Consider the following 15,421-nt stretch of genomic DNA (forward strand, 5'->3'; position numbering starts at 1 on the left):
TATACGCGCGTGTTGATTGACGCACGCGTGTTGATCGACGTGCACGAACTGATTATCACGCGCGTGTTGATCGACGCGCATGAACTAATTGACGCGCACGTGTTGATTGACGCGCATGAACTGATTGACGCGCGCGAGCTGACTGTCGAGCACACAGGTCACTTGATTCGCCGTTTTGCTTCAGGCGCTTGTTGGCGTCAGATAATCCTCTTAGACTCGGATAACGATGTTTGTCGTCTTCTCTCTGTCTCAAGCTGTGTGCGGACACCTATAGGCATTTTTAGACGCCTACAGTAAATTATTTATAGACTATTTATAATTTTTATGTTTTTAATTTACTAATGAGTTTGAAATTCTCAGGGTGTTTTTTGTAAAATTTGAACTTCGTGTTCTTGTTTTTAATTTTTCAGACTTTAAGGGTGTTTTTTATAACTTATGTAGGGGATTATTTTAATTTTTATATTTTCAATGTATTGTTAGTTTGGAAATTATTAAGATTTTTATAAATTTTATAATTTTGAGGGTTTTATTTTATAATTTGTAAAAAGTTTACGGGATTTGAAATCCTGTGAAGTTTTAAGCCATTTGTTAATGAGATGGTTAAGAGGGGGAAATCTTCATGGGATTTAAAATCCTGTGGAACTTTAACTTCACAGGATTTTCAAATTTCGTGAAGTTTACCTCCAGAGAGCCTATCAATAAACTCGATAAAATCTCATCCGTTCCCAAATTAGCGCTACATCATTAGATAAAATATCATCCATAATCGAAACCTAAACCCTTCCAATCTTTCCCGTCGCCAGAACGCCAAGTCGACGTCTCTCTTCCTCCTCCACTCCCAAGGCTCAGCACCTCTCAACGATGATCAAGAAGAAGAATTAGCCAAAGATGAGCTTCAGAGAAAGAGAATCGTAGAGGAAGCATCTCTCGCGACTCGAAGAATCGTTAGGTTCTCTGGATCCATCGATTTCCCCAAACCCGAGCATATTCAGTACCCAATCGATCTCAATCGAGCATTTCTTAAGAGAGATGAGGAGGAGATTAGGAAGGCGATTGAGGTCAGGAGAGGGGTCGCTGCTGAGATTTTGAAGGGGGCCTTGAGAGCTAGGAAGCTTAGGCACTGTTTGGCAATCAAAAAAAGTGTCTTATCTAAAAGCTTGTGTCTTATTGACTTGGTCAATAAGCTAGTAGAGCTGTTTGGTAACCAAAAATAGGAGGAGATTATTTTAGAGATTGTGTCTTTTGCAAGTAGCTTTTGGAAAGCTATCTCAAGTAGCGTTTGTCTTTGGGAAGGAGCTGTTAACCTTTTTCTTCCGTTTTTGCCCCTAATAATTTTAATTTTATATTAATAATATTGCATGACCTTTTTAGTTATTTAACAAATTTAAGCTAGTTGTACAGCTTCTTTTGCCAAACCAATAATATTGCATGACCTTTTTAGTTATTTAACAAATTTAAGCTAGTTGTACAGCTTCTTTTGCCAAACAGCTCTAGTCAATCAGCTAGCTACACAAAGCTAGTTGTACAGCTTCTTTTGCCAAACAGCTCTAGTCAATCAGCTAGCTACACAGCTATCAGCTTTGAACTATAATTTCACAGCTTTCAGCTAGCTTGACAGCTTTCAGGTATAATCTCGCAGCTTTCAGCTATTTTTGCCAAACAGAGCCTTAGTGTGAACTACTCTGAGAATCTTGTTTCGAGATTGGGTGGGTTTATTGATAGGGTTGTGATTGGGTGGCTATCATGAAAGGGGTTTTGGAGTTTAATCACGTGAAAATTGGTGTGCAAACTTAACGAGATTTGAAATCTCATGAAGTTTAATCTTCACGGGATTTCAAATCTCGTGAAGTTTTAGAACATTTTCACCAATTTCGACTCAGTTTCAGCCAATTGGCTGAACCTGGGTTGAAATTGGCGATTATTTTTGAAATAGGTTGATTTTTGAAAATATGTTTCTTAAGAGGTCTAAAACAAAAAAATTCCTATTTTCAATGTATTGTTAGTTTCAAAATTATCAATATTTTTATACATTTTATAATTTTGAGGGTTTTATTTTATAATTTGTAAAAAGTTCAGTGTGTTTATTATAAATTCCATAAATTTTTGGAAGTTCTTTGTGTTGTTTGTAGTTTTTAGTGTGTTTAGAAGTTTGAAATTTTTAAGGTGTTTTTTTTTATAAATTTTGAATTTTAAGGGGTGTTTTTGTAATTTTTAAAACTTACAATATATTTTCTCTATAGTCAAAAAACTTTCAGTTTCTAGCTAGCATATATTTTTCATATTTCTCACTAAATTGAAATAAGTAAAATTTATAATTTTTAAGATGTTTTAATAAAATTTTGAATTTGTAGGGGTGTTTTTGCAATTTAAAAAGATTGGAGGATATTTTTTACAAAGTCCAAAAATTTTAGGTAATGGCTAGCATATATTTTTACGATTTATTTGTGAACTAAAATAAGTAAAATATTTAAATTATATTAAACGTATATCTTTTATCCAATAACATGTTAAGTCTCATTATGAATATGATAAATCATTTAATTACCCATTCAAAGAAGATAGAATAATTAGAATAGATTAAGATAATAATGTAATACTTTTAAAAAAAATAAGGGTGATATTGACCATGAGTTTATATACTAGTGTCAAAGTACAGGGGGCTGGGTCCATGGAAAAATCAGATTTGGGGTTTTGACCCAATTTTTCCAAAAATTTATAAACCCCAACTACTTCTTCTTTAATGCTCCCTCTATTATCCTCTCGCAGATCTTAATTCTTACAAAAGAATAATTTAATTTTGCTAGTAACAACAAACAAAGTAAGAAAATCATTTCCTTAATTGCCCGCACGCACAATGTCCTAATAAGGAATAAAAAAATCATTAGCGTAATAAAGAATAAGATATGCAAATAAAGACTGGAAAAGGGATTCTAGGCGCTTTTGGAGGGAGCGTTCGATTTCATCCCAATGGGCGCCAACCTTAGTAGCCCTAAAAATCCATTATTTTTAATTTTTAAAATTTTTTTTAACAGTCTTTTAGTGTATAATTAGTAAGATTTCTGAGATTTTTCTCTCGATAGGTTCTATGTATCTTCCTGTTCTTTTGTGCTTTATAACGAAGGCCCCCCTCATTCTCACTCTCACTTCTCCTCTTCGAGGCTGCGATCTGTTGAAGGTGAAAAGCTCTCATCTTTTTCTCTATTTGGGGTTTTTGCACAAAACCCAGATTATGATCAATGCACAGGACATTTTGTTTTTTTACTAGTGAGTTTGTTGTAGGTTGAAAACCCATATTATGTGTTGGTCATTATCTGATTTCTGAATAAAAAATTGCTTGAGTTTCCATTGAAAGAGGTTTTAAGAGACGAATTGGTAATAACTTCTGAGACCCATGTCTTGTTTTTGCATATAGATGACAATGTTGGTGATTTCAAAACATGATTATCTGTGTCGATGTATAATTTGAGAACCCAGATCATTTTTGATGTTATTGATAAGGAGATCATATTCACATTTTGGGAATTTACATTTGTTTTTTGCTCCCAATTCCAATCTATGTCTTCTTACTTAATTTGTTTTCAAGAACATCTTCTTACGTTTTTTGAGGATTAATTCCGACTTATGAGACCTATCAGTTCCGGAGATGATCAGTCATGGATTTCTTTGTTTCAATTAGTGCTAATCATGCCTCTTTCATAAAAATGTTGAGAGCATCAACAATTTTCTCATCCAAGACCATTTTGTTTCCATTATTTAAAAGTAGCGGATTTTTTCCCACGACTTCTATATGCCAAAATAATAACATATCCATACTATTTCGTTTACTAATGAAATGCCATTGGTTGAAAATTTTGCTTTCTTTTTAATTTTTAAATGCTACTCGGCAGTTGATTTCTGGATGATTAATGTCTAATTTAGTTCCCGTGTTATAATTTGCTAGTTGTAGGTGATACAATTCTTTGCACTTTCAGCAGCTGGAAATTTCTCGCTCTGATATTCTTTCTGTGGGTGATGCTCCATTCTATCCTTTATCAGTTTACACATTTATTGGAACATTTACTTTAAGAGTTAATTTTATTGATGCTAACTTCTATGCCTCAATTGTTGATTTTGGTGCATAGCTTAGAAATCAAATCGTTTACAATCCAATTTTGCTCTTGTTCGATTTATTATTTTACTCTTGTCATGTAGTTTAATACTCAGACCTGTTTTCCAGCGCAAACTGGTAATAAATAGCCCTTTGTCACAGCTCGAAGCCTAGCTCCTTCCCTTTATTTCACATGCTTTCATTGTTTTCATTGAAAACGATAGATGCTCTTTGTCAAATTTAAATGAAAAGTAGAACATTCCTTTCGCGCATTGGTGCAAAACCTCGCTTCACTTGTTTGAAAGAGTTATCTAGGTTTTACCTATGGGTATACTTTTTCTAGTAGACTGTGATTTCTACACAGAGACCTTTTATATTTTGGTGCTCTTTCTCATGACTTTTTTGGTACTTTGATTTTCTTTGTGCCAGTTCTTATATCTAATTTAAATAAAAATCTAATATCACGATTTTTTTTTGCAATTAGTGTTATGGAATATCCTTTTGTTAGTCTCATGTTAAAGTGTAGTGTTTTTTTTAAAGAAAATCTGTGCTTGCCATGTTTGGTTTTCTTCTCTAAAATTCCTTTCCTCTACATTTTTAGTAAAAGGCAGCTGAAATCTCCGACTTTCCCTTTTCTTTTGCTTTATTGTTTCGTCTCTTTTTGTTATTTTCAGATTAGATTTTGTATTATTGTTGTGTTCAGTCTGAAAATCCCTGTCTTAATTTTGGTGGTTGTTGACAAGGAAATCCTTAACCTTGCATTATTGTCAATCCAAGTTTCTAGCACTTGCATGATAATATATACTGCTGAATTTTAATCTAATTTATAGGTGAAAATTTTAGAATATAAAAATATGTACCGCAACCATCTCTTCATAAATGTTGGAGTTAGGTGCAGTTGCAGCAGCTTTAAGAGAAAGATACTGCTATTTTACTCGCTACAAGTTGTTCACATGATTAGGTTTTTAGCTCTCGGACCATGTATAGGTTTTATCAGGTTGATCTATACTTTCAATTTTTGTCACCCTCATTGAAAAGTCATTTTCTTCTCAAATTTTATGAATTGTTTTCTCTTATGGCAGTGCAAATAGTTGAGTTTATCATTTTTTTAAAGAATATCGATTTTGGGCCTTTCTGCTAAGGTTTCTTGGGATGCCTGATGCCAAACTTCTACGCCAAACTTCTACCTGGATTATGATTTCTGTGTTTAGATGACTTTTTGAACATTAACTGTACATTGGCTTGTTTTGGCTGTTTTACGATTTACTTCGAATATTTGACCATTCCAGGGAAATGGTGTAAATACCCTGTTCTCCTGTCAACAAAGCCTAAAACTAAAAGTTTCTTCATTTCGAGATGGGGTTTTCCATGTTCCTGTTGGACAAGTGCCCATTATGAGTCCTATTCAAGTTCAGTTTTGGAGATTTGATTGTAGATCAAAGTGAAAGATTTCTGGTTCGCAGTGTTAAAATATTGCTTTCGAGTTGAGGAATACTTTGAGTATTGCAGAACAACCATTGTACTTATGTACTTGGAAGGCATCAACTTTTAATTATTACCATTGTTATTTGAGCGTCTGTATGTGTATCACTTTGGTAGTTTCAGTATGTTATTACTGTTTATTGTGTTAATTGGTTCTAATCAGTGTTCATATACTAATATTGTGTACTTAATATTTATTAAATTCTTGTGCCTAGTTCCTGCATAATATTGTTATTGAAAGGTATTCTGCATTCATTGATTCACCTATTTTTTAATCTTCATCTCTTTTTGATGGATAAAACTTGATCATGCTTCTTAGAAACTCTTGTACTTTATATGAAAGTTCTGTTTCACATTTACATTTAAATTTAGCAGCTTGCTCTGTGCTTACAGTTGCTTTTTAGTCATCATTATTACTGCCAATCTACATTCTACTCTGATGTGCAGACTTAGATCGTTTTTATAGTAGATCATTTACTATTGTGCATTTATATACCAAGGCTGATGTTTCTAGTAGTATATTTTATGAGAAAATTCCAAATGACAGGGTTATAAATGATTTGATGCCTAGCTATATGAAACATATATGAAACAGACTCCGTGATACATATTAAAAGGAAGCCATTACTTTGCATTTCAATTTACTTTAAAGCTTGTTTGGAACTTCTATACAAAATTGAATGTTTGATATGTTGTTTCTCCTCAAGCATTTTGAGTTAATGCTTGATCTTATTCTTACTGTTGTTGCATTAAAAGATAAAACATGATCATTTCATAGTCAGCAGTTTATTCAGAACCTAACTAATGTTGGAAGTTATGGTAATTCCATTTTCCCCCTTGTCCTCTTTATTTCAACATACATGAACCAAATAAATTTATGTATGTTGAGCTTTTCTCAATTTCCTGCATCTTTATCTTAGTACTGCTTATTTTTACTCCTGCATCTTATTATGTAGGTTGAGCTTTACTCAATTTCCTGCAGCTTTATCTTATTACTTCTTATTTTTACTGCAGACCACTGAACAATGCATTTATGCATTAACTTTTACAGAATACGCATTTTACGCACTGGTATTAGCTCGTGACACACATTGCTTCCATTAGTCCAAATTTCCTCTCTGCAGTGAAGATCTAGGCTTCTACCATTTCTTTTATTACATTGATCTCTGCTAGTATGCAAAGTAGTTGAGCAGAAGTCCTTAGCATGATTAAGAGTGTCAGAAGGAAATGATGGATAATTACATTGGTCCAAGTAATCTTCACTTAACGAAGGAGCTTACTGCCCTTGGAAAATCTCGAGGTTTACGTGATCCAGACACTCATACGTCTTGGAAGTCCCCATTAAGCTCTACGCATCTTGATATGACTTTGACCTTGAACTCCGAAAATGAGAATGCAGAAAATCAAAAAGTCATGAACAATTCAAGTGGGTCAGTCGAGTTACCTTCAGGATATGACAAGAGAAGGAAGAAGGTTTACCTTTACAACTGGCGACATCATCCAAGCAAATCTAGTGATAGTGGATTTCAATTGGATTTGGACAATAGGCAAACATCTCTTCAGGATAATAGTTCAGAACAAAATATGAATAATACATTGGATTTAGACTCTAGAGTTGATGCATGTCTTGAGGATCCGTTGGTTACTACTGATGTCAAAGGCAAGAAGCCACATATTCCAGTGAGGAAAACTGCTAGAAAATCAAGCAAAGGTGTCTATTTGAGGAACAACAGTAGGAAAAGTGCATCAGTCACAAAGATGCTGGATCTTGCATCCAACTCTTTTGGGTACTCCAGCTCAGAGGAATTGCAGATATTAACACATAAATCAACTCAAAATAATGGCTCCTGTTCTCATTGTGCATCGCCCATCTTATCCAGATCAGGATGTGGGAATTGGTCGAATTCTACCAAGCTTTTGAAAAGTGCTAGAAGAGAATGCTCATCTGTTTCTTGTACACCAGCGTCAAATAGCTCAAACAACCGGCTTCGAAGTTCAGCTTCCTTCAATGGAAATGAAGTGCATCAACTGGATAATAACAGCCAAATATGCGGTGTCCCTTGTAATCTGCCAAAGAGAACAAGAGATCCATGCTCAAGAAGTTGCACTTCAGCTTCACTCTCTGATACACCAAGAAGAATGGTAAGAAGCATTCTTTGCGGGACCCGTACAGTCCACCCTAAAAGGAGATTATCAAGCTCTCGTCACCAAAACTTTGTGCCGAAATCTTCACAGGATGTGCCCTTGTTAACCAGCAAGTTTGATGGAGTAGGTTCTTCAGCAGACTCAGTAAGTGATGAGCTTGCAAGTAACTTTGGGGAGCTTGATTTGGAGGCTGTGAACAGGTTAGATGGAAGGAGATGGTCAAGTTGCAGAAGCCATGAAAGACTTGAACTTGGCTTATCAGAGGGTTTTCACTCGCACTCGGTGTGCTTGAGTCAGAAGTACATACCGATGTCTTTTGATGAAATAGTTGGCCAAAATATTGTAGTCCAATCACTTAGTAATGCTGTCTTGAAAGGAAGAATAGCCCCTGGATATCTTTTCCAAGGCCCTCGTGGGGTTGGAAAAACTTCAGTTGCACGAGTTTTTGCAGCGGCTTTGAACTGTTTGTCCACAGAAGAAAATAGGCCATGTGGGTTATGTAGCGAATGTGAAAACTTGAACTCTGGAATTCGATCGATCATGAAAGAAGTAGATGCCACCGATAAAAAGACAATAAAAAAGCTCAGGCTTCTGTTGAAGAAAGTGCCTACTGGGACAAAATTCTCACGATACAATGTTATTGTCATTGATGAATGCCACATGTTATCCTCCAACTCTTGGTCTGCATTTATTAAGTTTCTTGAAGAACCTCTCTCTCGTGTTATCTTCATATTCATAACAGTTGATCCGAATAGTTTGCCTCGTGCAGTGATGTCTCGGTGCCAGAAATATGTCTTTCCTAAGATCAAAGAGACTGATATAGTGTTCCGACTTAGAAAGATTTCTGCTGAAGAAAACCTTGATGCTGAATGGGATGCCCTTGATATAATTGCTTCGAATTCAGATGGCTCTCTCCGTGATGCAGAAAGTATGCTAGGCCAGTTGAGTCTGCTGGGCAAACAGATCACAACTTCTCTCGTAAATGACCTAGTAAGTCCATTTTCTATTGTTCACTAATGTTCATTACTTTTAATATTCCAAACTCTACGTGCTTGCTTGCTTCTGCTCTTAAATTCTTTTTTAATCTGATTATGATTCTTGATTTTGCCTAGTGAATTAGGAATGACACGATTCATTTGAAACTGCTAACTTTGGCAAATTTGTGAATTAAGACCAAGTTCCAAGTACTCAAAAAAGTAAATAAATGTGAGCTATTTTTGGTGGGGATTTCAATTAGGTACCATTATTATCACTTTTAATTTCCATCTTTTTTTCAAAATATAAATAATTTATTTTACTTTATAAGAATTATTCCTTACCAGATATTGAACATTGCATTTAATTTGGAAGAAATTTCAGGTAATGAAACTTATTACCATGCAAGTGTTTGACCATGCCCATGTATGGGCAATAACCTTAACTATGGACATTTTACTCTATGAAGACTACAGTAAAACTATTCTGGAATTTAGATTGGTTTTAGAAACTTATGATACCACTATGAGAGGCTGTTATTCTGACAAACAAATTCCGGGCAGCCTCAAAATTTATCTCCTTCTTCAGTTTGTTACTTTTGGTATGTTGACTTGTTTAGAGTTGTATTCTTAATTTTGTAATGGTTCTTAGATGTTTACTCTTGATAAAGCCTTTCTGACCATCTGTATTTTCCAGACGGGAGTTGTTTCCAGTGAAAGTTTACTTGATCTTCTGATAACAGCTCTGTCATCAGACACAGTAGAAACAGTGAAAAAGTCCAGAGAGCTGATGGAATCTGGTATTGATCCTGTTGCCTTAATGTCACAGTTGGCAAGTCTTATTATGGATGCTATTGCTGGAACATCTAGGCTGCCCAAGGCACAATCCTCTAGCATTGTTCTCTTTGGGGAAAGTTGTGAGTACACTAAGTTTCTTACTTCTTTTTATGTGTCTCATACACATGAAAAATCTATTTGCCCAATTTTGAGCTAGTATTTTATACTTTCAACAGAAATAAAACTGCTATTTTAATGTCTTTTATTTGGGTTTGTGAGGTATTTATTTGATTTCTGTTTATAATGCGCACCTGCTTCAGAGTAAAATGTCTTTGGATCTTTTGCTGTATCCATTTTAATTCTTCTCATCTTTCCTGTCTGCCTTAGACCTGAATTTGGACCACTTCTGTTTATCTCTATCCTTCATAAGAAACTTTAAGATTTTTCCACGTGGTAGTACATTAGTTCTTAATTTGTTAGTCATGCTTAATTTGTTCTTAACTTTAAATAATCCCACAATATCTGGTAGATTCTTTTCCATTTTGACATATTTCCTTCTTCTACAAAATGATTTTAGTGGGTAGCTATTTCTAAGACATTCTAGTTGGCATCATTTGCTTGAACATGATCCCAAAAGTGATTTTAGAATTTTGCATTAACGCCCCTCCATGTACGTTGCACTTTGACACCATTTTCTGTAAACATACATCCTATATACTAAGGAACCTGGTAAGTTTTGTCAACATTGAACGATGGATTTCTCTTTTTAAGATCATCCAGGTGCTTCCTTTTGTATTGGTTCTCTAAAATGGCTTTCCATATTGTATTCTTTATCACTCTATATGCATTACTACTTTCATCCCCAGTATGTATGTCACTGCGACATGCGCAATGCATTATGTCATGGTACTAAGCTATTCTTCATCTGCCATCTTTTCATTAATTTTTACCATTATTAAATAAAATTGCAGTGGTATTGCTTTCACCACTGCAAATGTAAGAACTACAGGCTCAATCAAATGCATGATCGTCTGCTTTTCTTTAATCTGTTAAGAAAAGTTTTCATTATTAAGTTTGAAAGTTTCTCATAGTCTGAATCCAAAATATCCCTTGCCATTTTCATTTTATCGTAGTGGATAATTAGGTAGTTGCCTTTTCCCACCTTATTTTAAGAAGCCCGGATAGAGTGCTCCAATTTCAATTCATGATCAGATTTTCCACTGAAAAAGAAATTTTTTATAAGCCTGTTTGCTATCCCCAAGACATAATCAAGAACCTCAGATCAACAATTGTCAGAAAATCCTGAAGTTAGGAATGAAGAGCATTTCACAGTATGGATATATTAAGCATAAAGAAAAAAAGTATCTTTTTTTGAAGCGCGCACACATGTGCTTGCAAAGACACACACACACACACACGAGGGAGACTGTTTATTGATCTGACTTATTACTTTGTGCTATACCATTGCTAACACCTTTTTTCGTTCTTTTTGCTCACTCTAGTGCTGCTCCTTATTATAATATTTTCTGCAAGCTCATTACTTTTGATGACTTTCTGACAATTTTCCTGAAATTATTACAGTGACAGAAGCTGAAACAGAGAGATTACAACGAGCACTGAAAATTCTTTCTGGTGCGGAAAAGCAGCTAAGACTTTCAAGTGAGCGGGCAACTTGGTTCACAGCAGCTCTACTTCAGATTGGTTCTGGTCATAGCCCACAACCCACTCCTTCATGCAGTAGCAGTCGGCCGAGCATTAAAAGATTGGATTTAGTTCCACCGCAGAAGATTGGAGAAACCTCATCATCTGATTACAAGTCTAATCCCTCATTAAGACTTTGGGAATCAAGTTCAGCTTCAGTACCTGGAAATGCCAGTGTTCACAGCAGCATAAGTGCTTCCCATAGCTTATCTGATACAGCTTATAGAGATGATGTCACTAGCGTGGTGAACCCAGATAAGTTGGATGCAATCTGGAGAAGGTGCATTGAAAAATGTGATTCAGAAAGATTGAGACGCTTGCTTCATACTCATGGAAAGTTGGTATCTGTTACAGAAATTAGAGGTAATCATGATGCCATCTTCAAATTATTTATGAATTTCATTGAATCCTTCTGTTTTCAGACCAACTACAAGAAAATGTTTCATAATTCTTGTTATTCAGCCAATAGGAATTCCAAAGACCTTGGTGTACTTCTGTTGTAGGAATTGATTTCATTCAAGTTAAGGTAGACCAGGAAGTTGAGTCATCCAATAACAGGATATTTAACTTAAATCTCACCATAGTGAGAGAACATATAAAATTTGGTACAGTATCTCATTTCGCTAAGCTAAAGTCTAAAGTGTAATTGCATGTTGCAGGTATTTTGATTGCTTATATAGCCTTTAGTGACAGCAACATAAAATCCAGAGCTGAGAGATTTCGTAGAAGCATCACAAATTCCATTGCATTAGTTCTGAGGCACAATGTAGAAGTAAGAATGGGTCTTTTGCCGGAAAAGTATTTGAAGTCTCTGAAGTCATTTCCAGACTCCCCGTTCAGCAAACAAAGCCAAAGCATTGAACCTGGTAGAATTCATGCTTCTTATGACATGGCTAGAAGAAGTGTGGATAAGCCGCGAAGAAGCCAAGATACAATTGATAATCGAGAGCAAAGGGGAAAGAAAACATGTATTGATGAACAAAGGCTGGAGAGTGCTTGGCTTCAGGCTGCAGAAAATAGTGAAGCCGCATTAGCAAGAAATTTAACTGAATCCAAACAGGAGAAGAATCACAATTTGGTACAAGATGGTACAAATAGCTTGAACCAAATTAAGTCTCTGACGGACCTTTCTATATCATTCAATCATTGGAAAGATGGAGATGGTGATGAGATTGAAGAGCTTGAAAGTGATGGCAGTAAAAGTTGCCACCAGAGACAAGCTGGTGGGAGGTTTGAGCGATGTCATCATGCTATTTCTCCTAGCTTATTGCACAGCAACAGCTTCAGAGCCAAGGTGGACCGAGAAAGCTTGTAAGCCCCTCCCTTCTTTTGATGAGCATTTACATGTTGTAACTGCATACTTTGCAATGGTTATATCTGATATCAGAGTAGTGTAGCTATCTACATGAAACTTCATTCATAGATGAATTAATCTGGCATATCAGATGAATGATCTACTATGACACTTCTGTTCCTTTGTCAGTATTTTTCTATATAATTCAAGAACGCGTATCAATGTGCCATAACTTATCTGATTTTAAAATGTTTGTGTTTTATGCATGAAGGTTCAATGATAGATGAATCAATCCAGCATCCGCCTACCACTTGAATTTCACTGTTATTTTTTTGTAACTTAACCATCTGTATGAAGTAGGCTTTTTCAGTATATGATTATGTTTCACTAAGCTCATTCTCTGTACTTCTACAGGGGTTATGAGTCAGAACCTGTTCAAAGTGGGCTTTGCTGCTGGAGAACCCCCAAGTCTAACAGGGTGAAGGTATGTTCTCAGAGTGCTTTGTCATATCTTTCATCTGAACCATATAATGGAAAATGCAACCAAGTTATTCATTGGATGCAGGAGAACCAAGGAGATGATACCAGATCACAGCCAGCAGGTCTATGTTTTGGGAAGTGTTGATAGAGATAAAAACAGATAACAATCAGGTGAAGAGACAAGAAGAGTCCAAGGGGAAATTCTAATAGGCGGATGTTTGTCTATTCTCTTGCACCCATTTTCTAAATTTAAAAAAAAGTTACATATTTGGTTATAGGCAAAATGGCGTTGGTGATAAACCCAATATTCATGATGACAAATGGATAACCAGGGAGGAGATAGTTTCTTTTTGATGTTTCCATAGATGGATAATTAATAGACGCGTCATATGTTTTATCTATTGTATATGGAGTAAAGGATGTTGCAGTACTTGGCAAATTTTGGTACATCTTGAAGGGTTGGTTGTTTATTATAGCTTGTTATTGGGTAATATGTGTTTGATTGCAGAGATGGTGATTTATGAAATTTTCTCTAGATGTTTGCATGATAATAGATTTCAATCTGAGATATTGAGGTTTTTGCAGCAGAGATGTCGTTCGTTTTTCTACTAGATTTATCAACATGAGATGACTGGTAAAGAAATATTCTAGATCTCCTACTTTTATAGGATTATTATCATTATTTTTGCCTTTTCATTTTGTTCTCTTTTTATCTGGCCTAACTTCAGGAGCCCCCACTTGGGTTTTCGCACTAACCCCTTCCTCCTAAACTTTGGTGTTATTACATTACCCCCTTGAACTTTTATAGACAATTAAATCTTACTAGAAATTCTCTCATTTGATCCTCCAAATTAACATCATCAACTCTAATAAATTATGGGGCAAGAGCGATATAAAAAAGACGAAAATCCCTTCTTATCCAAACAAGATCCTTTGCTAAAAGGATAGAAGGGACATTTTTGTTGGAGTTATAATAAAGATAACTTAAAACTTGATATTGTAGTGAGAAAGTTTAGTCCTACATAGGAAATAGAATAGGAAGGAAGAGTTTTTATAAGCTTTCCCTAAATGGAATAGGAAGGAAGGGTATTTATAAGCTTTCCCTTTCTCTCCTATGCCTAGAAGAAAATAAAGGTTCTGCTCCACACCACACATGCGTGCGCTGATTGGGCCGGGCTCGGGCTCGGGTCGGGTAGCGTGCGCACACGACCAGCGGACACGAATGCAGCTCCGGATTAATGGGCCTTTAATCAGCTACATTTTAATTTTCTTTTGAATTTTTCTTTTTGCATTAAAAAGAAAACGTGAGTAACATTTTCAAAATTTGTTAAACGGCTAGCAAAATTAATAGGCGGAAATTAAGGATCTAAATGAATGTAAACGGATAGCATTAAAGCGTGTTTACCATGAAGCAAATTTAAAACGTGATTAATTTTTAAAACGTGTTAAATGAGAGATAGATTGACAGATCTAAATTATAGAAAAACGGCTGGTATTAATTGGCGAAATTTATGGATTTTAAATGTGAATAATTAAAACGTGTTAATTATGGGATTTATGAATAACGGTTGTTTTTCCCCTATAAAAGGATCTAAAACCCGAAGAGTTTTACACAGTGAAATACAACAAGCTCTTCTTCTCCTCCTCTGTTCTTCCTCTTGAATTTACTTACTGTTACGATTTGCTGGTTCCCTGAAAGTCGAGAAGAATTCGCAAAGCCTTCTTGAAGCTCGTGCCGACGAGAAGGAGGTCGCTTGACCGAGGGTCGTTTGTGACGTCCCTGGGTTCACACAAAGCTGCAGTCCAAGGTGAAACCAAGAATGTCAAACCTGCCATGCACCACACCGTGTAATAACATGTTTCACCATCACAATTAACATCCCTCTAGTAGAGTCAACAATAGGTGTAGGTACAAAAGCAAGTAAAAGATAGTGCAAGAAGTAACCGATGAAGTGACAGTGATCACATTAATATCTCATCATCCAACATACAGAAATACATAGTCAATATCTGAATAGATAACTGGAATACTTAACAAGTCTCAAATACAAATGTCTGACAAGAGGAAATAAGGCACACCGCCTTTACAACTTCTAGAATAAGACTCTCAAATGTCTAAACAAAAGCCTACTGTGGAACTCCAAAAGAAAATATATAACTAAATAGACGGCTGAAGCTAAAATGCATCACCATCAACCTGCGACTTTCCGGGCTCCTGGCTCGTTACCTGAAAGGGGGAGGGACAACGAGCATCAAAGCGCTAGCGAGTAACATCACAACCAGCCCCAAGGGAACAGGGCTCGTTGTATAAGAAAATACAGATAATATATAATAGATCTAAACTCATTGATCTTACTAAATAGGGTTTTAGTAATTAGAAATTTACAACACGAGAATAGGTACGTCGAGCGAAATAATCCAAACAAGAAAACCCTCATGTATATACCTTATATCTCAAATTGTAAACCCCAAATCACTAAG

At 35.6% G+C, this 15,421-nt stretch overlaps 1 protein-coding gene across 7 annotated transcripts; it reads left to right on the forward strand.

Moving 5' to 3' along the window:
• LOC109838028 (protein STICHEL-like) lies at positions 2,907 to 13,451 on the forward strand. Of its 7 annotated transcripts, XM_020406441.1 has the most exons (9): positions 2,907 to 2,983; positions 3,081 to 3,175; positions 3,941 to 4,004; positions 6,584 to 8,704; positions 9,386 to 9,605; positions 11,047 to 11,529; positions 11,826 to 12,477; positions 12,875 to 12,944; positions 13,026 to 13,451. In XM_020406441.1, exons 4-9 carry the CDS (start codon positions 6,797 to 6,799, stop codon positions 13,083 to 13,085), a joined length of 3,393 nt encoding a protein of 1,130 aa, XP_020262030.1. In that variant the 5' UTR covers positions 2,907 to 2,983; positions 3,081 to 3,175; positions 3,941 to 4,004; positions 6,584 to 6,796; the 3' UTR covers positions 13,086 to 13,451. The 7 variants fall into 7 exon arrangements, with proteins under 7 accessions (XP_020262030.1, XP_020262028.1, XP_020262031.1 ...); XM_020406439.1 differs by having other exon boundaries at positions 2,919 to 3,175; positions 3,941 to 4,008; XM_020406442.1 differs by having other exon boundaries at positions 2,919 to 3,175; positions 6,621 to 8,704.

This window comes from Asparagus officinalis, chromosome 4, assembly GCF_001876935.1.
Source record: "Asparagus officinalis chromosome 4, Aspof.V1, whole genome shotgun sequence".
Classification (NCBI taxonomy): Eukaryota; Viridiplantae; Streptophyta; class Magnoliopsida; order Asparagales; family Asparagaceae; genus Asparagus; species Asparagus officinalis.